Genomic DNA, 21,656 nt, shown 5'->3' with positions numbered 1-21,656 from the left:
GGCTGCTCATGATCTAAATCTCGAGCAAATGGATGTAAATACGGCATTCCCTCACGGTGACGTAGAGGAGGAAATCTACATGCTTCAACCAAAGGGGTATGAAGTAAAAGGTAAGGAGAAAATGGTTTGCAGATTAAAGAAGAGCTTGTATGGTTTAAAGCAAGCATCAAGACAATGGTACTTGAAGTTTGATCGATGGATGTTGGATCATGGATTCACAAGATGCAACTCGGATCACTGCGTCTACACGAAGAATTTGGGAGATGGGAAATTCATCATCCTAATGTTGTATGTTGATGACATGTTGATTGCAAGTGCTAACATGCAGGACATCAAAGACCTAAAAGAGGAGCTGTCCAAATCTTTTTCAATGAAAGATTTAGGTATTGAAAAAGATTTAGGTGCTGCAAAGAGGATACTTGGTATGAAAATATCAAGGGACAAGACGAAGAAAACAATAAAGCTATCTCAAGAAGATTACATCAAGAAGGTACTAGAAAGGTTTGCAATGCAAAATGCAAAACCAGTTTCTACACCTTTGGCTGGTCATTTTAAACTAACGAAGGATATGTGTCCAAAGACACCAGAGGAGATAGCCTATATGTCTAAAGTTCCATATGCTGCAGCGGTAGGTTCTCTAATGTATGCTATGGTCTGGACAAGGCCAGACATTGCACATGCAGTGGGAGTTGTGAGTAGGTTCATGGACAACCCAGGTAAAGAGCATTGGCAAGCTGTGAAGTGGATACTTAGGTATCTAAAAGGGACAACAACAAATGCTTTGTATTTTGGAGGAACTGATATTTTTCTAGAAGGGTATGCTGATGCAGATATGGCAGGTGACAAAGATACTCGAAGGAGCACTACTGGCTATGTGTTCACGGTTGGAGGCACAGCAGTAAGCTGGGCTTCAAAGCTGCAGAAAGTGGTTTCACTTTCTACCACGGAAGCAGAGTATGTAGCAATGACGGAGGCAAGCAAAGAAATTCTGTGGCTTCACAGATTCTTAGAAGAGCTTGGATTCAAACAAGACAATTGTGTCTTGTACAGTGATAGCCAAAGCGCTATCCATCTTGCAAGGAACTCAGCCTTTCATTCAAGGACAAAGCACATTGAGGTGAGATATCACTTCATACGCACTCTTTTGGAAGAGGGACAACTAAAGCTAGGAAAGGTGCATACAAGTGAAAATCCTGCAGACATGTTTACAAAGGTGGTCAACAAGGAGAAGTTGAGCTTTTGCTCATCTTCAATCGGCATTCAAGGATAAGAAGCCAGAATGGAAAGCAGTCACAGGTTTGGTTTGGAGATCAGTCTCCAAGTGGGAGATTGTTAAGTATGGAGCCTGATTTACCCTTGTAATTTTCTGTGGTAAAAGCGCACATTTGTAAGGCCCCCATTATGAGGAGAAGCCATCGTGCGTGAAGGAAAATCACTCACCGGAAACCAAAATTTTCACGGACAAGAATCAGGGGCAACTTTAAAGGCCTCGGGGGCGGAGGCCCCTGAGACTTTTTTTTCGCCGGAATATTATGGCCGGACGGCGGCCGGAAAGTGGTCGGAAAACAACCGGTCGGTTGGCCGGTGGCCGGTAGTCAATGGTCGGTGGTCGGAAGTCAATGGTCGGTGGCCGGTGGTCGGAAGTCAATGGCCGGTGGCCGGTGGTCGGAAGTCAATGGCCGATGGCCGGTGGCCGAATTCAAAAGCGGACTTGTCTTCTCAAGGGCGGCCACACATGGGCGGATTGGAGGGTCCGATTTGGACTTATTCGCACAAGGGCGGCTACACATGGCTGTCTCTCATAAGAGAGGGCAGCCCTTTTGGCCTATAAAAGGAGGCCATTTCTACACACATTTCATACTGTGAAGTTGATGCAACAAGGTGAGTGTGAGGTGGTGAGAGTGAAGCAAGGCGGGAGCTCCATTAAGGGTATAATCCCTTTGTAAATTACTTCTTGTTTTGAAGTACTAAAGCCATTGAGTGGCTGCTTTCCCGTGGACGTAGCCCACATTGGGTGAACCACGTATATCGTGTGTACTCTCTCTCTCTCTCTCTACTCTATAATCTCGTGTATGTAAATCTGTTTCTCTCCATTAAGTAATCTACTCAATTATCTATTTAGCTACGTCGTATTTCCTAACAAAAACCTAGAGGAACACCTTGCTCAGCTCTCTGCTGTCTTCCTCAGGTGAAGAGAGGCACGCCTAAAGTTAAATCCTAACAAATGTCATTTTTTGGTTACTGAAGGCACACTTCTAGACCATGTGGTGTTTGCTAAAGGTTTAGCGCCTGACCCAGAGAAGATTGTGGCAATCTTAAAGTTACCACCTCCCATCAACCCAAAAGGGGTACAAAGCTTTGTAGGCCACACAGGTTTATACGCATGTATGCACAGGTGGCTCAACCCCTAACCCGCCTAACCAATGCTGCTGTTCCTTTTCAATGGTTAAAGGCAGAGGCTGAAGCTTTTGCATACCTTAAAAAACGCCTCACTGAAGCGCCTATCTTAGTAGCTCCCGATTGGTCTCTCACCTTTCATGTGCATACAGATGCCAGTCAACTGGTTGTGGGTGCGGTGCTGACTCAACCTAGTAAGGAGTACAACCTAGATCGCCCTGTTCACTATGCGAGTCGCTTACTCACCAAGGTAGAGTGCAACTACAGCACCACAGAAAGGGAAGGTTTAGCTATTGTGTATGCTCTGCAAAAATTTCGGCACTACTTATTAGGGGTCCACTTCACAGTTATTACTGATCACCATGCCCTGCGATATCTGCTCAACAAGCCGCAGGTTGCAGGTAGAGTATGGCGATGGCTACTCTTATTTCAAGAGTTCGATTTCGAAGTGGTACTCAGGTCCGGCAAACATCATGTCCTTGCCGACCACCTTTCTTGCGTTCACACTGGTGAAGAAGCAACAGGGGTTGCTGACGAATTTCCTGATAACAGTCTCTTTAAGGTGGATACCACTCCGGAATGGTACGGCGATGTTTTGCATCTGCTTTCTACTGGCCTCTACCCAAAGAATGCTTCTCCCCTGCAGAAGAGACGCCTGTTGCTGAAGTCTAGGCCTTTCACTCTGATTGGGGGCCAGCTATATAAATCAGGGCAGGATGTTGTTATGAGACGGTGTGTCTCCCCTCATGAAGTCGAGTATATTTTAGAGGATGCCCATAGTGGTCCCACTGGTGGCCATTACCCTGGTCATATTACTGCACAGAAGATTCTCCAGTGTGGCTTATGGTGGCCCTATATTTTTCGCGATGCAATTGCCTATGTAAAGGTATGCGATGTATGTCAGCTCTGTGGCCCTAAACCAAGCAAACAGTCAAACCATCCTCTGCAGGTCTCTATGGCATGGCAACCCTTTGAGAGATGGGGCATAGATTTTGTAGGTCCAATTACTCCCTCTGCCGAACCCGGCAATCGAAAGTATCTTTTGGTGGCTACAGACTACGCAACAAAGTGGGCACAGGTTCTTGCAACAACGGACTGCACTGGCACTACAGTAGCCAAGTTTCTATACGAAAATATTTTGTGCAGGTTTGGATGTCCCTTGGAAATCACCAGTGACAGGGGTAGTCACTTTGTGAATGAAACAATTTCTACCTTGCTGGCCAACTACAAGATTTTTCACCGAAAATCTTGTTCCTATTACCCTAGAGCAAACGAGCAGGCAGAGAGCATTAATAAGGTTCTGATAGCACTCCTGCGGAAAGCATGTCATCTTCATCCCTCGACTTGGGCTCAAGCTGTCCACGGTATACTTTGGGCATATCGAACTTCTTTCAAAGCCACAACCAATCACACCCCATTTCAATTGGCTTTCGGTTTGGAAGCGATAGCACCTTTCGAATTCAACTCAAGATCCCCGCGAGTGGGCAGTCTTCGTGCTAATGAAAATTTGGGGTCAGCATCTGTATCTCGTCTTTTCCTTTTGGAGGAAAGCCGAGGTTTGGCTTCACTGGCTCTAGGGGCAGAGCAGCTTCGTCGTAAAGCCTGGCATGATCGCCATCTCAGAAAGCCGCAAATAAAGCAAGGAGCACTGGTGCTACTTTATCCGGTCAAATTTCTGAAAAAAGCAAAGAAGTTGGTCCCAGCATGGCAAGGACCGTATAAGGTGATGGAGATTCTACCCCACGGCGCTGTACAATTAGCCACTCTCGAAGGAGTTCCGCTGCCTTTAGTCAATGGATCTCGGATCAAATGCTATCATGCTTAAGCTGTCGCTCAAGGGTCTAATGCGCGACAATCAAGTGTTGAGCTTCGCCGACTCCTGAACCTTTAAATAACTTCGGAATCACTATCTTCGGCATCTTGCTGTTCCGTTTATCTTATCTCTTAGACATCTCTCTTTCTGTTTTATCTTATCTCTTAGACCCTCTCCTTAGACAGCTCTCATTCTGCACACTGATAAGCTCAATAAGTTTGAATCTGGAATTGGATCACCTCTATCCTTCACTCTCTGCCTTCAATCTCTGTCTTCCTTGAACATAACCGATCTCCTCAATCTCGATTCAAGTCTTTTTCTTAGCTTTTGCCTCTCAAGTGAAACTCAGTTCTTGGATATGCATAAATGCCTTTGTATCTTTGAGTGGGGTATTTATGTATGATGATACTTCGTGTTTTATCTGAAATTGCTGATTCTTTCTGAGTACCTCGAATTTATTCTTTCTGAGTACCTCGGATTTATCAATGCTTTCTATTATTTTGGTCGTAGCTAAATCTTTAAGGTCTCTGGAATAGTTTCCTACTTGTTAAACTACCTGTTTTGTTTTTTTTTTTCCCTACCCTCCGCTTTGTCTCTCCTCTCAACCCCCTCCCCTAGCCCTAATGCTCACCCTAGCCATACCCTTCCTCGCCCTTACCCATCCCTCGCCCTCGCCCCTAGCCTCGCCCTAAGCCTCCCCTTCCCCCTTTCCCTCGCCCTCGCCCTAACCCTCCCATCCCCTCACCCCTCGCCCTCGCCCTAGCCTCCCCTTCCCCCTCGCCCTCGCCCTTTCCCACCCCCTCGCCCCTCGCCCTAACCCTCCCCTTCCCCCTCGCCCCTCGCCCTAACCCTCCCCTTCCCATTCGCCCTCGCCCCTAGCCTCGCCCTAACCTTCTCTAGTCTCTCACCAGAAGAAACTGCAAATGCTTGTCAGGAACTTTTGTTGGACTCCATCCAGACTATCACAGGAGTCAGCAGCTGTATTTAGTGTTACAGAATTATTTTTTACTGCGCGCACCGGAAAGAACGGGGTTCCATCTTCTCCGGGTTCTCCAGCAATATGCGATGCTTTTTTTTGTCTCTACCACTGCCTGCCGTATCCATTTCACCATCTGCTGTCTAAAGCGCTACCGGACAGGGCAAAGCGTTTTCGGACTCAGCGGAAAGGTTCAATTGCTATGCAACCCCTATCATGTATTGGGTAGTGCAGATTATGCAGCAAAAGACAGATGCAAAAGCAGTTCTCACCCTTCAAGATGATCCAAAAGAGCAAGACCGTTCCAAAATGGCCAAAGGGAAAGGCATCTTGCGCAAGAGGGCAAAGGTACAAAAAGATTCATATGAGCAGCTAGCAACACTACCCTTCTCAGAAACATAGGTCAAAATCTCTGACGTCCATACTACAACACCAACAGTGCGTATGTCTACTTTTGTGGCCACCTCAACTTTCACACCACCTCTTGTGAGTAGTGTTGCAGCCACTAAAACACAAACTCCAGTTGTGTCGCCAGCACCACGTACTACTCTTAGTGCAGGGGCACCTAGGGATAATGCAGGGGCACCGAAGGATACTGAAGGGGCATCTAGCTCTGGGACACCTACATCTGACAAGCATGACATATATGATACTTTTGTGCCTCAGGCCGACAGACTTTTAGAGGCGGACAGAAGGGCCATTTCGACGATTATCAATGTAGCCCTCTCATTGCAAGGTACCAACGGTCTGCATCACGCTTGCTATGACGGTATGACAAGGGAAGTGCAGGCTCATCTTCAACGAGAGATGGATAGGGACAATTTCATTGCTACAGCTCAAGATCGCATAAGCATCTTAACTCAACAGATAGTGGACCTCAAACATATTGTCCACACTCAGCAAAAACAGTTAAAAGAGGCAAATGATATGACCGCAGCAGTTCAGGACCTCTCTCATGTGGTACATACACTGTGTCCCTCTTGTGCAAAATACCAAGCTGTAGCCATTTCACAGGCAGCTCCAGCTACAGCTACAGCTACAACTACAACTACAACCCCGGTTTCTCCGCAAGTTCCTGCTATGGCAACGCAGATACAGACCCAGACAGATGTTTCCAAAGCACATTCAAGGGATTCTCAAACAGTAGAGAAAGCAAATCCTACCAATATGGAGTCTAAGGCAGCAGGATCGGTCTCATCACAATTTCATGGTCCCTCTATGGCCTCCCCCTCCCAGTCCCCATCCTTTCCTCAGCACTTCTACGGCTTCCCTGGATTCCAACAACCTGTTCCACCCTCGCAGCCTGCCCAATCTTTTCCTGGGTTTCCACCAGCTCCACCTACTCACCCTCACCCGTCTCACCCGACGCAGCCTGCTGCTCATGGGGTGGCTACTCCATACCCGATGTACCCTCCTCATGGCCACTACCCCTCACCATACACTTGGCCTCCATCTCCTTACCCACCTTACTGTCAACCTCCTCCTCCTCCTCCATCATCCGACCACCAATAGTAGACCGCCAATATTTCAGTTCTTCAGTTCCGCTCTCCGGGACAGGCAGCGGTCTTGTGGCGGGCAACCTGTAGCCTGCTACAGTGTCACTTTTACTTTCACAGGACAGTTAGTTTACAGTTGGGCTTTGGTCAGTTGGTCTTTGGTCTGGGCGGTTCACACTAGACGGACTCGTTGGGCAGAGACACGTGGCAGGGTGGTCTAGTAGACATCGTGGCCAGGTCACCACCGCCACCCAGTGGGGATAGACTTAGGTGATGTTCTCTATGAGCCGTTGGTGGCTCTTGATGATTGTAGATATGAGTAGTCGTTTTGGGCCAGTGACATTATCTTGTACGTAGTCATCTAGAGTGAGTCTATGCACAGAGCACTTCTTCACCATCCCTGCACATCTGAGCCTCGACACCCCCATTGTACCTGTGAGTCCTGGGCTGGAGCTGAGTGTGCTGCCACGCTAGAGTATGTATCAGTCTTGGAGATAGTCGAGTCATATGTTCTGGTCTGCTGTTGTCTTTGTGAGCTCTGTTGATGTCTATTGTTTCCTTTCTGTTCACTTTGTTTGAGTGAGATTGTCACGCACATTGCACTGAGGACCACCCACTGTAGAGAGCACGACACATTATCCGCGCTACAACCCATCTGCTGCTTTGGTGCAAAGTGACAACCTGCACCTGTGCAATCTGGTGGGCTGTCCAACGTGCTCAGAAATTGCTCCCTGTGCAAAGCGACGAGCTGCCCATGTGCAGTCCTTGATCAGACCTTCATTTTCGACGCCAGTGCAGACTCTCTGAAGTCCTCACGTCCAACACTTTCAGCAGCCGGCTTAGATTATCCGTGTGTGTGTGTGTGTGTGTGTGTGTGTGTGTGTGTGTGTGTGTGTGTGTGTGTGTGTGTGTGTGTGTGTGTGTGTGTGTGTGTGTGTGTGTGTGTGTTCGGCCTCATGACAGCAGACATCTACACTTACAAGCGTCGGAAAGAGATGGAGACATCTACGGGGGATGCCATGTCCATCATCAAAGAATGTTTGAGTGAGGATTTTGACTATGCTCCCAAAGCTTGGGATGGTCAGACTCCTGATAAAGAAGTGCTTATTCCCGTACAGGAGCTGATGGATCCTGTCGCCCAATATGCTCTTAATGCACTAATCCTTTTTTTTCCCGGCAAGATGCCCACTGCTCAAGATGTGGGATAGTGGGTGGATTTTCTTCTCAAACGTGAAGCAACCAGAGGTGTTTACTTTGGAGCGCGCAGATTCTACAAAATTTTGTTGATCGACTCTAAAGCTAGAGATACACTTCTTGAAATGTCCCCTTTGTTTTTTAATACCCAGATGACTCATGTTTTGCCTTGGGCCCTCACCAGAGATTATCAGAGTTTGATTCATCATAAATGCCCGGTGTGGGTTGAGGTGGAGGATTTCCCTCGAACATGGCGCCATTTTCTCCCGTTGTTAGCCTCGCAGCTGGGAAAGGTCATTTCTCCCCCGAAATTAGATGCAAATACAAATCGTTTCTGCATCCTATGAGATACAGATATTCCCACGCCTACTTGTATTTATGTAAATTCAGGGGATCCTTTGGTGGGCAAACGACCTTTTAAACTGAAATGGGGTAAATTTGCCAATTCATGCTTTCGTTGTGGTAAGTTCGGACATATGCAATCCGAATGCCCTAAGCCGAATTTACAGCCTCCTTCTTCAGCGGTTCCAACCTCGCAATCCATCCCGCTTGCAAAGTTGCTGCATGTGCATAGATCTCTTGAAACAGCGGTTTCTACATCACCTTCATCGGCAGATAAAGGGAAGGGGAAGCAATCTACCACTATCGCCACTATATCAAAAGAAAAAGATAAAGGGAAAGCTATAAACATAGATGCATGGACGGTCCCTAAGAAACCTGTTAAGCTTTGAACTCCGGTTTCTTCACGTAATTATGTACCGCAGCCAAAGACTGTGGGTCAACACAAACTCCCTTGTAATGACAACAAATCTTTGGTAGCAGCATGGGATAAAGTAGTTCGCTCCTATAAGGATGTGGTTACAGGTGAAGCTTCTGGCTCGGACCCGCATCCTGGGACAAGTCAGCCATTAACTTCCCCTTTGCACAGATTGGATGAAGACGTGTCCATGGGCATGTCGACCTAGCCGATACTTTCTTTGCCCTTTGTACATATGTGGTGTGATGAATAGCAGTATAGTATGCATCTCATATAATGTGCAAGGCTTATGCAACCCCGACAAGTGGAGGCTAACTTGGCACTTTATACATCCATGTAAGGCAGATGTAGTGGTTTTACAGGAACATAATCAGCACGATTTTGCCGGACAATGCTCTTATTTTGCGGGTTATTGGATAGCTTATGCTGGCGATGGATGGTGATACAATGTATGTTGCATGATCAAGTGTATGAGGTGGTGGCGTTTATGCACATACGGCATCTGGGCACACGGCTGTCTTGTTGCAAGATATTAGCTCTTACTCATGGACTTCGAATGCATTGCTTTGTGGGGATTTCAATAATGCACCGAATATCTCTGACAATACTACTGGTCATTCTCATATGCTACAAGCTGAGAGGCAAGCTTGGGATAATCTTAGTGCTTCTATGTACATGCAAGATCTCTGGACGTGTTTACATCCTGATGTTTCGGGCTTCACTTTTCAGCATAATGCGCGCACTTCTTACCGTGCACGATTGGACCGCTAGTATTTAATGAATTCGCAACAATATGATGACTTTGTCTATGAGATGAGCATTGATCATACATTGACGTTATCTGATCATGCTCCAATTATTTTGACCTTGCATTTCGGCCCACCGGCGTGTGATCAACCTCTTCCTCGGAAGCGTCTACTGCATATGATTAATGCTTATCTTTCTCATGACCGCTTTCGGGATATGGTTAATGAGGTCATTCCTCCACTCTGTGATCACATGCAGTATGACCCGGATACTGCATGGTATCATTTTGTCATACGTATCCAATGCGTTATCCGGGATTATGGTAAGCAGTACATGCGCCACCTGCGCGGGGATGTTCATGAGGCAAAGTTGGTTTGTCAAAGTCTTCAAGAGTTGGCTGACTCTAGACCCTTATCAGCTTCACAAGAGGCCGCTCTTTGTCAAGTTCGTCTGTGCCTACGTCAGAATGATCAGCACAAAATTGATAAATGGAAAACTCGTGTTCGCAAATGGGCTCTCATGGATAAAGGGTGTGCCTCTGAACAATCCTTCAAACACCTGCATCATACTAGAAAAACCCAAAGTATTAAGCGGGTTATGCTCTCCTCAGGCTCTTGGACTTCTACAAAAAAAGAGCTTATTGCTGCTATGGTTTCTCACTACAGTTCTGTGTTTGTTGCTCCTCCCTCCGCCTCTACTAAGGCTCATCGAGCGCGGCAATTATTGTTATCTCGAGTGCAGCCAATCCTTTCACTAGAGGCTGCTAATTGCCTTGAGGCAGAATTTACACTAGATGAGTTACACTTGGCCTTGCTTACTCTTGGTAGATGGCGTTCACCTCGCTGGGATGGTCTCACAGTTGAATTCTTCATCTCGTTCTGGGATTCTCTCAAAGAGCCTCTGCTTCTCATGATGAATGCTGCATGGGACACTCAGCATCTGTAGAATCTTGGAAAGAGGGTCTTCTTGTATTGCTACCTAAACGCAAACTCTGCGAGCATTTTTCCCACTGGCGGTCTATTACCCTTATGCCCGTCATTTATAAGATTTTGGCCAAAATGATAGTACTTCACATCAAAGATTATCTTTTTACAGGTCTTCATCAGGCACAGTACGGATTTATCCCTCGTCGCCAAATAATGGACAATTTGGCCAATATCCTAGTGGGTATGGAATTTGCTAAGTATACACGACAAGATGTTCTTGTGATGCAAGTTGACATAGATAAGGCTTTTGACACTGTCCACTGAGATTATACTGCGGATGTCATGCAATGTCTCGGATTTGGCCCAAAGTTAGCGCATATTGTGTATTTTTTATACGCTCGCAGTATGACCTCAGGGATCCTTGCAAGCGAAGTGACAGATTCTTGGTCTCTTGGATGCTCGGTTCGACAAGGCTGCCCGCTTAGTACCTTGTTATTTGCCATTGCTACCCACCCCCTGCTTTTACACTTGGATCACTTGATCTCCCAAGGCCGCCTTCATGGATTACATTTGCCTTCAGGCCAGAATTTCATTGGGCAGGCCTATGCGGATGACTCCTTTTTCACGCCCAAGAATACTCTAGAGGACATGCGCGAAATTATGCATGCGCTGGACTTGTTTGGTCTTGCTGCTGGTCTTAAAGTTAACTTCTTCAAGTCAAATCTCTTGCCTCTTCACGCACAAGCTTGGCATTAGCTTTTCTGGCCTAGAAAGATTGTGCCTCCACATGAAATTACCCGACATTTGGGATATCCTATTGGCTGGCATGTTACTGGCACTCAGCAGATTGAATGGGTTATGCATCGTCTCAATATTAAACTCCAATATTGGAAATTGTCTACTTGGCCACTACATGTCAGGCTCCGCATTGTACATAGCATCATGATGGCATATGTTTAGTTCTATTTGCCCTTGTTGCCTTGGCCGCAACACCGTCTTACCTCTCTTCAATCGTCTATATTGTCGCATTTATGGCATACAAAGTCTAACAAATATGGTTTGCGCTTGATGTCCATGGGCAAGATTTGCAGTTCAAAGCGCTTTGGTGGCCTTAACATCTTGGATTTGCACAGACATGCTCTTGCTCGAAAAGCATCACTTTTGCCCACGCTTGTTGAGCAACGTCAACCATGGACAGTGATGGTTGCTTTCTTATGTGAGCATGTGGTTACCTCCTCATTTGGCCATTGGCATTCATCTCTTTGGGAGTTTGTGTTTGGGAAACTTGATGGACATATTCCTGGCTGTCCTCTCATCTCTGCTTTCATATCGGATTGGAAAAAGCTCACCTTACATTTGACATGGGCTGGTCGCACCGAGCATGAAGGTAACTCTTTGAGGTTGAAAAGCATTCATTGGAGCAGGGCATTCCCGCTGACTTTGTGGACAGCTCCCCACGCCAGGCTTACTTTCTTTCTCGTCGTGGGCTGCGTATGGTTGCTGATGTCGTGAATGCGGAAGGGAATGTGCTTCGTTTTGACGAGATGGCACGCAATTTTGGTTTAGGCATGCATTATCGACCTCTCTGGCGGCAATTGCACCTCATGCTGGCTGACCTACTCCCCATTCCACCTCTGGCTGCTGGAGGCCGTATCATGGATTGGCGACTACGTCAATTCAACTTCAATATAGTTTCTGCTCGCCAGGTTTAGAACATTTTGTTGCCCGATTCGTGGCTTGCAGACCACTGCAATGCCCTATGGTCACTACCGCGTTCCACCCGGTGGTGGCAGAAACCCCTTACTGCCATTTGGAAGAGCCATTTGCCTCTTAAGGAACGTCTATTTCTGAGGCCTTGCTTGATGGGTGTGCTGCCGGTTGGTTCTTTTTTGCAAAAGCGTCGGATCAGCTCCTTACGCTGCGTTCGTTGCTCTGCTTCCGAAGAATCTGTTCAACACTTGATGTGGGATTGTCGATGTACTAGAGTCTTTATTGCTCGGGTTTCTACACTCATGCGTCTCCGTTTTCCCGCCGCGGTCTTTCAGAAGAAATTCTGGCTTTTTGGATTCATGTCACCGGCGTTAAAGCCTTTTGCTACTTTCTTCACATGGGTCAGATATTGGACCTTCCGGAGTATTTGGCGCCAACGCAACTCCTGCATGTTTGACCGCATTGACCTGGACCCTTTCCCCTACTTCAAGATGTCTCTTCGGCAATCCTTGCGCTTTGCCCTCGCTGCTGGGGATATATCGCCTGACCTTTATCAGCTTTCTTATGTTTGCTTTTAGAGCCTTTTCATACTTGAACACATTGGTGTTCACCCTGATGTATTGACTTCTTGTTGTGGGTTTTCCCTCTTTGGAGGTTTCCCACTTGTAAATTAATCAAATGCACTTACTATTAAAAAAATATGTGTGTGTGTGTGTGTGTGTGTGTGTGTGTGTGTGTGTACATATATATGTATATACACTTCAAGCAGATCATGGATGCAGAACAGGCTCTCACTCAGTCATCGGAGGGACATTCACAGGTACCACGGTTTCACATGGCCTCTGGCTCAATTTTACCGCATCAGTAACAGCTACGTTTCAACACATACAGCCCTTTATGCTGATCTAAAAGGGAAGCTGGTGGCTGAACATAGGAAACGTTTTAGCCTTTTTGTTCTTTTCTTTTTTACCGTCTCTTCTCTATAGAGTACAATTATCAAAATCAATAACTCCCAAACATATATTCTACTTCACTTTCATGGTTTCAAAACTGCAATCGCACTTGTGTGCCACCGTGAAAATGGTTGCACCTGGGGTCAACACCAATGTTTCAAAACTGCAATAGCACTTGTGTGCCACCATGAAAATGGTTGCACCTGGGGTCAACACCAATGTTTGGATCATAGAGCTTTTTATAATCAACGTTTAAAAAAGGAGAGGTATAAATTTCTAGGTGGTTACTTCTGTTCATGTAGATGAAGCGCATGTGACTTTACAACCATGCAATCCATCATCTTCCATACAAAAAACACTACATGGCCAAAAAAATAAAATAGAAAAAAAAAACATTAAAATGACAGTAGAAACATGAAAAAGAAATACTGTCAACCAAAAAACACTTCAAAAAGTCTTTTTTGGAAGACATTTTTTTATTTATTTTGAATGTGTTCAAAACGAAACTTTGGGACCAAATGCTGGGTGCCAATTTTGGCAAAGAATAGATTAAACTCTTTAAGTGAACCTGTTGAAACTGCAGTATTGATGATTTAGGCTGAAAAGCATGGACAATCCTCCAGCAGCTTTCCATAACATGGCTTAAAGAAGATGACCAGCTTGTATAACTCCTTGCATTCTCCCAGTATCAACAAGGTTATCTTCACTACTTTTCGAAGCCTTCAGCAAAGAGTCCTAGTCTTTGCCCTAGCTTGTGATAACCACTAACAATGTGTCAGCCATCTAACATAGCATCGTTGCAATCATACACATAGCATGTTTCAAGATCTCTTGAGCTTTTCTCCAAAAAGTTTCAATATTGAAGTTTTTTGCAACCTTGGGTTCTACAGTCTCGCATTTTCTAGGGCCTCAGAATCCTAGAAAAACATGAGATCAGTTGGAACAGTTTCTTGAAACTTCTTGTATGTTTCAAGTGGCCCCTATACATTGCATCTTCTCTTTTATGGCAAGTGAGGAGTGCAACCAAGACGTAGTCATTGACTTAGATGGCACAGCAAGGTTAGGTTGGATCACCAAATGCAGACGTAAGGGTGTCCAAATCATGGCTTTTGTAGTTTTTCTCTGAAATTTCCACAGTACACTTAATCTACTTAGCAAATCAATACATTTTTCAAACAGAATGGCTCTGATGCTAACCTGGCTTTCAAGGGGGTTTGTTTCACGGGAAATCAGCTGCTGTAGGCTTGAAATAATTGATGCTGTTGCCACAATGGGATCTGCAACAAGATGAGGTGAGGCAGCATGCCCACCTTTACCTTTTATTGTCGCGTGGAAAAAACCTGTTGCCGCACAAAGAGCACCAGACTTTGAAGCAATACTTCCAGATGGAACCATTGGGTGGACATGTAGCCCAAAAATAGCTTCAACATCCTTGAGGGCACCATCTCTCATCATTCTCTGGGCACCTGCACCGCCTTCTTCAGCTGGTTGGAAAAGTAGCTTGACTGTACCCTACAATCATGCAAAACAAGAGAATAAGTGGACTGACCGTCCTACCATACAATCATATCTGACACCCAGAACATAAGACAACTGTGGTATGTGTCTTACATGGAATACAACAACAGTAAAACCCCTATACTACAAAACAAAAAGTAGGTTAATAGAAAAGTGTGGCAATATATGCACAACTCATCAGCTCATTATCTCCTCATTAGATGCTGATGTAGAGTATTTTAGAAAGGTAAATGCCCCAAATTATATTTGCGGTCATGGTACTTGTGGACAACAACTTAACAAGGCCATGTGATTGTCTGAGAACAGCACGTATACTACAACGCCTTGTGTTTCAAAAGATTTAGCAAGAGTTTAACCTGTTTTCCCTTATGATAATCATACACCAATTTTAACAAAATTTGAAGGCATGAGACACTACCAAACTTTGGACGAATAAGGAACCTCTTGAGGTTGTTGATGCACCGTAGTACTTGCAAAAATGGGGAGCACATTTGACATATTGCCATGTTTCCCTTCAAGGCGATTTGACTACTTTTGAGTGCGGGCATGCGAAACCGGCCTGAGGGACCACCAAAGAACGGTAAAACATGAAACATATTATTGCATTCCCTTGCAGATTAATGTTATAATGGCCCTAGAGGAAAAGGGAGCTAAGAATGCTCCTCCATAGAGAAACCAACACAAGTTTGGCACATAAAGACCAGCATTTTAGACATTTGAAGACCCGCTGCTCGCTACTGCTGCCCCCCCCCCCTCCCTCCCTCCCTCCCTCGCGCTGCCTCCCGCCCCCGCCTGCCCTTGCGCGCATCAGCCCAGCCCGCCCCGCCTGCCCTTGCGCGCATCCGCCCAGCCCAGGCCGCCCGCCCCCCTTGCGCGCATCAGCCCGCTGCCCTCACCTCACGCTGCCCCCCAACCCGTCATCTGCCCCCTTCTTGCGCCCCCATTCCCCCCCCCCCCCCCCCCCCGTCTTCGTCATTCCCGAAGGTTCCTGCACTTGGCTCTGCAGTGCTGTTTCTTCGGACATTGCTCGGCGTGCTCGGTTGCAGAGTCTCTTCACCGTCCGCTTCTTCGCCACAACAATAGACACAAATGGAGGCTCCAGCTCCGCCACAGAGGGACTCATCCGAAGTCCCCCTCGCCCGACCCCGCCGAGCCCGCCATTCGACTTGCTCTTTCGCCGACAGAGCAAGCGAGCCTAGCCGCAGAGATAGAGCGCTTGCAGGCGACTTCTGTCATCTACAAGATTCTCGACACCCGACCTAGCAGAGGAGAGCTGCGTGACCTTCTCCAGGCCCACCTTCTCGCAGAGGTGGGCAAGATCTTGGACGTACAGATACTCGGACGAGGTTACTATCAAATCGAGTTTGAGACCTCCGAGATGGCGTCCAAGGTCATCTCCATGAGTCCATTGACCGTCCGAGCAGCACGAGCCCACTTTCGACAGTGGAGACATGGTTTTGACCCTGCTTCGGATGTTCTAGTAGAGGAGGCAGACATTCCCATCTCCGTCTGCTTTCCGGGTTTGCGGAGGGAGTACTTACCACTTTTGTCCAGGATCGGCTCAGCCATTGGGACTGTCCTGGAGACACCTCGCACGGCAACCTCAGTAGCTGCCAAGGCGGCTGGCATTCCCTCAGTTCACGTTTTGGTCAGAGATACTCACACGCTCCCGAAGGTTATTCTTCTGCCTCGGGTGAGTGGGGGTTGGTTTAGACAGAGTGTGGAGTATTCAGGCCTCCCGAAACAGTGCTTCATTTGTCGACAGATGGGCCATCTAGCGAAGGCCTGTCCACGGAGGAGGCCTCGATCTACACCACAGCCTCAGCCCCAGCCTACAAGGACTGGCCAGCAGACACAGACAGAGACACAGCGCACACATGCAGAGCCACCCTCTGAGCTTGGGGCTCCAGCGGAGGAGGAATGGCAGCAGGTCCGTGGTTGACGACGATAGGGGCCACAACGACAGCCTGGCACTCAGAGTGGTCCTCAAGCGCCTACTCAGTAGCAGTGGGTTCCCACGGGGAACCTGTTTGGTCCTCTTGAGCAGGATGAGGTCCCTGCTCCAATCCCCACCCCAGCTTCACCCTCGATAGCCCCTCCCCCCCCCCCAGAGTTCCCCCCCTCCTCCTCATCCTCCCCCCCGCCTCCTGCTCCTGCCGCCTCTTCCCCCCGCCCCTCTTCTCCACCGCTACCCCATACTCCTCCTCCTCCCCCTCTCGTTTCAGTTCCACAGTCGTCCCAAGGGGCAGGGCCTTCTCCGGCTCCTAGGAGATCTCTTGGCAACGCCTTTGCCACGAGTCGCTTGGCGAGAGAGGGATAGCCTTTCTTGCGGCCCCCTCTACAGGTAGAGACGAGCATTGACATCCAGCGCCGATGGGACTTCTTCGACTATGACTTCACTCGTTTTCTCGGCGACCCCTCAGCAGACCACGAGGCAACCTGCTTTAGGGTCCATGTTCTGTTCCTTGCAACTAGGGGGACAGAGGCCTTGGACTTGCCAGTTGGCTTCTCCTTTCCCCTCTGCGGGCGGGGACCAGACAGAGTGGACTCTCGACTCAATGTTGGGATGGTTGCACACACAGGTCCTAGAGTTCTCTCACCACATGGGAGAACTAGGAGTTACAGACATGCTTCAGACTTTGTGGCCATTGGCCAAGTTTCTGGTGACACCTCCGGATTCAGCAGGATGTAGACACATTGTGGTTTACTTCTTTGCCGATACACAGTGCTTGCCATGCTATGTATTCATTCATGAGGATTCTTGGACAGAGGAGGTTGCTTTACGCACGGCTCGCTCTGCTTGGGCTTGGGCCAGGCACTCGTTGCAGTCACGCCTATCTAGAGGACGCTCGGATGCGGATTACTTCCCATCCAAGCCAGCCTCGAAGATAGCCCGTCTAGCTGCTGCGGCAGCATCTGTTCTCTCTCGCTCCCCATGAGGATCATCTCATGGAACGTGCAGGGACTAGGTGGGCCCCAGTTTCAACGTCAGCGGGGCCGACTGCGTCAGGAGCTTCAGCCCTGCCTTGTGGGAGGAGAGATTGATCTCCTCATGCTTCAAGAGCACCATCTGTGTGAGAGCCGCATTAGACGTTGTGGTCAGCTCTTGCGTGGACGATATGATACTTTTTGGTCAGCTGCTTTTGGACCTGGAGGCATCCAGGGTGGGGTATGTATGACTATTGCGGACTCTTTGCAGCAGGACATTGTGGGCAGAGGGATTATTGTGCCAGGCAGGGCTCAGTGGATTACTATGCAGGTTCAAGGTTGCATGGTGGGCTTCCTGAACATCTATGCGTCCAATGTGGCGAGTGCTCGAGCAGAGTTTTGGTCACAGATAGTTGAGTCTCTGCCGCAGGCAGAACACTGGTGCATAAGAGGGAACTTCAACATGTTGGAGGACCCTTCTGACAGGATTGGTGGTAACCATGCTACTGTGCATGGAGTTGAGTTGGCAGCTTGGGAGAGGTTTTGTATGACTCTGAGGGTCTCGGATGTTTGGCAGCACTCTGGTTTTGTGAGGCCCCCAGACAGCCTTGCCTTCTCTCGTTCGGACCACAGAGTGGGAGGAATGAATCTATCGCGGATAGATCGTTTCTACACTAGTGACCATTTCAGTGACTTGGGAGGGACAGTGGGCATTCTGGCAGGGACCTCCTTCTCGGACCATGCACCAGTGATCCTCACAGTGGCAGATAGGCAGAGGAGTGGGAGCACGATGCTTCGCATCCCAGAGAGGGTCTTGTTGGACTCAGCACTCAGCGAGCGGGTAGACGCTCTTTGGACAAAGAGCTTGGACAGGCAGGATCCTCCTGCTGACAGAGTGGCCTCAGGCCTTGCTCAGATTAGCCATTTTTTTCTCCAGGAGTCCCTGGCTCGCCGGGCTATAGCGAGAGAGGAGGAGCAACGTCTCAAACGGGGCATTGCTTCGTTACAGAGGATGCAGGAGCAGCATCTAGACAGTCCTTGGTTGGAGGAGCAGCTACAGCAGGCTCTACAAGAGCTTGTTAGCACAGAGGAGAGGCGACCATGAGTTTGCTTTCCACTGACAGGCAGCTCAGTGGACCCAGGTGGGCGACAGAGTGAATGGTGCTTTCTTTGAGACAGTGGGACCTTGGCATTCGCATGCCAAGGTCAGTCAGTTGAGGAGGCCCGACGGGTCAGTTGCTACTGACTTCTACCGTGAGTTACTGTCTGCACAGTCCCAGTCAGAGCGTCAAGATGCATGCAGGGAGGAGGTTTGGGCACACATGCTTTGTCTTGTGACTGAGGAGATACATCAGAGGCTTGAGCTGCCACTTCACCTTGAGGAGCTGCACACGGCTCTTAGGGCCCTCCCCCGTGGTAGCTGTCTAGGTGAGGATGGGTTGACTCCCAGTTTCTTCTTGGAGTACTGGGACCTGCTTGGCCCAGATCTCTACAGTGCTTTTCAGTATATTTTGCACACAGGAGTGATGCCTGACAGCATGGAGGGTGGCTCCTTGGATGAGATTCGACAGTGGCGCCCACCACCATCCTCAACTCAGCCTACAAAATTCTTGCCAAGGCTCTGAGTTTGAGGATTCAGCCACTTCTAGATAGCCTTATACATGTGACTCAGACAGGTTTTGTCAAGGAACGCAGTATCCTTGACAACATCTTTACTTTTTGGAAGGCTTCTACCCTGGCACGGCTTCGTGGTGAGGACTTAGTGATTCTTCTTCTCGATTTTGAGAAGGCATACGACAGAGTTGACTGGGACTTTCTAGAGGGCACTCTACGCAGGATGGGCTTCTCAGATGCTTGGATCAGAGGGGTGTCAGCTTTGTACAGACAGGCTCACAGTCAGGTACTTTTGGCAGGAGGTAGAGGTGATCGCTTCATGCTCACACGTTTGGTCAGACAGGGCTTTCCTCTTGCCCCCTTTCCTCTTTCTGTTCTATGCGGAGGCGATGAGAAGGTTTTTGGTGTCGCAGCAGGTTGATCTACGGAGGTTAGCACTCCCTATTCGGGGAGATGAGCTACTGGACACTAAGTTTGCCGACTCAGCCTTGTACTTAGATGGCTAGGAGGCCAACCTTCATAGGTGTGAGCAGGCTCTAGAGACCTTCTGTTGTGCATTGGACGCACTAATCAACTGGAGAAAGAAAGTGGCTTTCTTGGTTGGTAGTGCTCCTCTACCCGATTGGATGCCAGGAGAGGGCTTTAGGTGGATTCCCCCAGGGACTGCAGTTCGGTACTTGGGTTGTCAGGTTGGTTTGGACTTGTCTCCCGAGCAGCAGATTGCTCCCCTCCTCCTGTCTATCAAGAGAAAGTTGTTACATTGGAGGCTGGCAGAGTAGTAGTGGCCAACCAGGTGTTGTTGGCGACTATGTGGTACATCACTTCTTGCTGGATCTTCTCGAGTTCTTGTATCAGCCAGGTAGAGAGGCTGATCAGGAACTTCCTTTGGTCAGGACGTGACACTTAGATAGCTCGAGCCAAAGTGGCTTGGCAGGCCATCACTCTTCCTTGTTCACAGGAAGGGCTTGCGATCATTGACCCAGCACAGCAGAGCAGATCCCTTCTTGGGAAGTTCATCGTCAGAGGACTTCTCCCAGGTGAGGAGCCCTGGAAGGAGTTCTTGCTACAGCGGCTTCGTGCTAGGGTGCCTCAGGCAGGAGGCCCCTGGCAACCTTCGACCAGATGGATCTTCACAGAGATGTGCAGAGTAGGTTTGAGCAGGAGATTGGAGGACCGCTTCGCTGTAAGTTTGCTTCGCTCTTGGGAGCTCTTGCGGCGAGGCCTGGAGCAAAGACAGCCTACTTGCACGGAGGAGCGCCTACGAAGCCCCTTGTCTGGAACCCCATGGTTAGCACTCAGAGAGGCCACTTGGTTGGTAGTCGGCCTCATGTTTCCTGGGGTCCCATGGCAGCGGGTCCAGCGCGCTCTTTAGATGACAGGTTAGAGTCACAGGCTTGTCTGAGGAGGTGCAGGGTTTCCAGCTGCAAGGCATGAGAGGGGTGCAGAGCATGTGCCAAGACATCTCAGAGGAGTTCCAGCTGAGTGGCTCACGCCTCTTGAGCAAGTAGCACCCGGGTGGATGGGAGCCTTCACACGACTGGAGGTCCTCATCTCAGTCAGAGCCTGCTCAGAGACTGTTCCATCCCTCTTCTTCGAGCTTCAGGATGGGGGACGCCTATAGCGAGTTGCAGTAGAGGCCCCACAGGTGGCAAAGTGTTGTTTTCAGAGGATCCGAGTAGTGGGCATCTATGGGAGGACTTGTGTCATAGATCCTGACCCAACAGCTCTTGAGACTCAACATTGGAGGCTGTGGGCTTGGGAGTGTTGTCCATTGGCACGAGTACAGTGGGATCCTGCTGAGTGGCTCTGGAGAGACCCTTTCTCTTCTGCAAACCACCCAAGAGTCCCGTTCTTTCAGTACACTGTTCGACTGGGACGTCATATACTAGCAGCACAAAGAGAGGCCCACCCCGCTGCAGCACCTCATTGGCAGGAGGAGGGTCTCACAGTTGAGTTCTTGGCAGCCTTCTGGGAGAGGTTGTGGGACTCCAGACAGCCGAGGCGAGTCACCTTGTTTCAGTGGCTGGTCGCACACAGAACTACAGCAATTGGGAGCTGGCTAGTGCATAGTGGTCTCTCGGCCGCATGTGCAGCTTGTGACCATCTTGTGGAGAGTAAGCGTCACTGTCTCTAGGACTGTCCCTCGGCCCAGCAGGTGTGGCTACAAGTTCTTCGGCTGATGCCTGCTCTCTCCACAGCTCGACAGTACACTAGGGGAGCAGCGGCTTGGTCCACCCTCACAGGCCCGACACTTCAATTTGAGCTATCTTCCACCAGCAGGATAATAGTGATGCAGGAGGGGCGACCTACACTCCAGCCCGCTACAGAGCTTACTCCACAAGAGTGGCGCAGTGAGAGAAAACAGTGTTGGGAGCTCATCAGTGGCTTGACACTCTGGTGCATCTGGCGGGCCCATTGCTTCCGCATCTTTGAGGCTCGCCGTGTACCACCGGCAGAGACTGTTCGCGATCTTTGGCTAGAGCTGATCCATACCCTCAGAGGACAGCTTGAGGGACTACAGGGCAGCTCCGACCGCATGCGGGAGCACAGAGAGGCCTTCCTTCGACTCTGGCGTCCTGGGCCTTTTTACACCATGGTCCACGGTGTACTCCGATGGCAGTACCGAC

The 21,656-nt window shown here is 48.8% G+C and overlaps 1 protein-coding gene across 1 annotated transcript in view; it reads right to left on the bottom strand.

The window, feature by feature from the left end:
• Positions 1–21,656, bottom strand: part of LOC147422500 (IAA-amino acid hydrolase ILR1-like 1) — a 67,055-nt gene that overhangs the window by 12,221 nt on the left and 33,178 nt on the right. Inside the window, exon 3 of the mRNA XM_086503661.1 lies at positions 14,167–14,481. Within this exon, the coding sequence (XP_086359787.1) occupies positions 14,167–14,481 (315 nt within the window). The remainder of the gene's footprint in view (positions 1–14,166; positions 14,482–21,656) is intronic.

Source organism: Adiantum capillus-veneris, chromosome 27, assembly GCF_014529385.1.
Source record: "Adiantum capillus-veneris isolate H3 chromosome 27, ASM1452938v2, whole genome shotgun sequence".
Lineage (NCBI taxonomy): Eukaryota > Viridiplantae > Streptophyta > Polypodiopsida > Polypodiales > Pteridaceae > Adiantum > Adiantum capillus-veneris.
Note: the sequence above shows the minus strand (reverse complement) of the source record. Positions and strands in the feature narration are given on the sequence as shown.